This window comes from Austrofundulus limnaeus, unplaced genomic scaffold (genome assembly GCF_001266775.1).
Source record: "Austrofundulus limnaeus strain Quisiro unplaced genomic scaffold, Austrofundulus_limnaeus-1.0 Scaffold2419, whole genome shotgun sequence".
Classification (NCBI taxonomy): Eukaryota; Metazoa; Chordata; class Actinopteri; order Cyprinodontiformes; family Rivulidae; genus Austrofundulus; species Austrofundulus limnaeus.
The window spans coordinates 11,944-14,318 of NW_013954821.1; the positions used below are offsets into that span (position 1 = coordinate 11,944).

Genomic DNA, 2,375 nt, shown 5'->3' on the forward strand with positions numbered 1-2,375 from the left:
TTATTTATTTATTTATTTATTTATTTATTTAATAACTGCTTGTACAGCTTGAGAAAAAATGGTTCTTTAAATGTCTTAATTTAAATTTGCCTCATCTATACAAAACATGTTGGTATTCATTAAATTCCAGTGAAATATATTTATGTTTGTGGTTGTAATGTGACAAAATATGGAAAAGTTCAAGGGGTATGAATACTTTTGCAAACCACTGTATATACACACATATATATACACACACGTATACAATTGATCAGCTTCACAATCTTTGTGCTTTTTTAAGTCATTCATGTGTAAATTAAAAAGTCTGAGACACAATAACAAATGTTTAATTTGTGAATTCATGATAGGCAAAAAAACAAAAACAAAAACAAAAAACAGTGACTGTTTTTTTTATAAAGGGTCTTGAAGTGATTTGGGTCATATATGTACCATCCATACAGTTTACACATCTGTTCTGAAAACATGCAGAAACAAAAACACTTTGTACAAATCTATGTTCATCATTAAGAAATGTAGATATTTAAAAGTTTTGATAAAAGTAGTGCTTTCAGCTTAACTGTGAACATACAGTATGTATAAAACCTGCCTCAGATCAACACCTGCTGACAGGAATCTGAGTGACTAAAAACCAGCAGCTCCTCGCTGAGGCTCCACCTTTCATCCACCACGACTGCATTCTTTGGGTTTTCATAGCTTTAACTGTGTCGCACTTAAAACTCGAGTCCACTGAGGTAATCAAATATAAAGAAGGTCCATCAGAACCGGCGGGTGGGGGGTCAGGTTTCTGTAATGCTCCGCAGCACTCAGAGGGGTTCAAGTGTGCTTCTGTGGAGCAGCCTTGTTGCAGGAAACGCTTGGAGCGGTTTCATTCAGACCAGGACCAGGACCAGGATCAGTGTCTGAAAACAACTTCTAATATGTCCACGGCTTCAAACAGGCTGTCAGTTTTATAATAAACTCTTTGTTCCTCTTGTTTACGGTCAGTTAGCCGTGGCGGCCATCTTGATTCACGCTGCAGCCAATGATCACTTTCTGTAAAGGTTTCATTAAAACCTGTGAAWTATTTTGCTAACAGAGTTCTTCTCGCTCAGTCTGATGACTCTCATGCCAGCTTTTAGCCCACTATCTGTAAATCTGTAAGACGTCCTGTGACTCAGATATTTAGCTAACAGACAAACACTGATGTAACTCCATGTAACTGTACGATGGTGAACTAAAGGGTTAAAACAATCCTGGCTGTCAGAACTAAATGTTGTTTCTCCAAACGGAGCTCGCTCAAGAAGCCGTCTGCAACAGGTAAGATATTAACTGCTCATGACGCTGACAGAACCTAAAGATTTGCTCCGCTGTAAGAACCCAGCGAGCCAGCAGAGGGCGCCAGAGCTGAGCTGATCCCAGCTCCTACAGCCAGGAGGAGCAGGAGCAGGAGGAGGAGGAGGAGGAGGAGGAGGAGGTGGAGGAGGTGGTCAGGCTCACTGGGGTTTCAAGTCAGGAAGCAGCAGTAGTAGTCAGGATGTTTGATGCAGGTTCAGTGACGACATGTTTCCACCTGTACAGGTAAAAAACTGACTGATTGTTTCAGTTCATCTGTAATAAAATCATCAGACGTGACGATGACGATGATGAAGGACGTCCAGCTGAAGTCCTTTAAAATCCTTTCTTCATCAGATGAAAACAGCCGTGAGGCTCCTGAACACATCAGGTGTTCTCTGTGAGTTCCTGATGTTTCCTGTCAGAGCAGGAGGACGTTCTCGTTCAGTGTCCTGGTGGAGCTAACACCAGTCAGCGATGTAGTCAAAGTCAGAGAACAGGTTCTGCTCCTCGGAGCTCAGCACTCGGGGTTCCCTGGGGGGCGTCAGGATCGGAGCCTCGGACGTAAATTCGTCGTCGAAGTTGCTGACGTCGCTGGCTCCCTGGATGGTGGGGACGAACGGAGGCTTCACCTTCTTGGCCAGCAGCCCGTCCCAGTCCATGTTCTACACACACACACACACACACGCACACGCACACGCACACACACACACACAGGAACGTCAGCTCACAGGTGCTGGTCAGGGAAAGGGCTCGTTTGCTTCATCACTCACCGTGAAGAACAGATGCTTCTTCACCTCCTCTGCGTCTCTCTCTCCTGCTCCCAGACGGCGCTCAGGACTCCTCCTCAGCAGCTGAGCAGGACCAACACAAGATGGAGGAAGTTTAGTCCAACTTCTTTCTACTCACTCACTTATTTCATTTGACTCAGCTGAAAAACTCTGGATTTAGTTTTTTAAGATTATAGGCAGAAGTGAGATTATTAAAACCTGACTTTGCTGTTTGGGTTTTTTGGGTACGATGTAACGATACAAACAGAAACATACAACGGCGTACTAGGACCA

The 2,375-nt window shown here is 43.6% G+C and overlaps 1 protein-coding gene across 1 annotated transcript in view; it reads right to left on the reverse strand.

Moving 5' to 3' along the window:
• Nucleotides 1-327: 327 nt before the first annotated feature.
• LOC106510962 (serine/threonine-protein kinase N2) overlaps nt 328-2,375 on the reverse strand; it is a gene marked incomplete at its 5' end in the record, with an annotated part of 6,168 nt that continues 4,120 nt past the window's right edge. Inside the window, 2 exon segments of the mRNA XM_013999697.1 lie at nt 328-1,976; nt 2,085-2,165. Coding sequence (XP_013855151.1) covers nt 1,773-1,976; nt 2,085-2,165 — 285 coding nt within the window.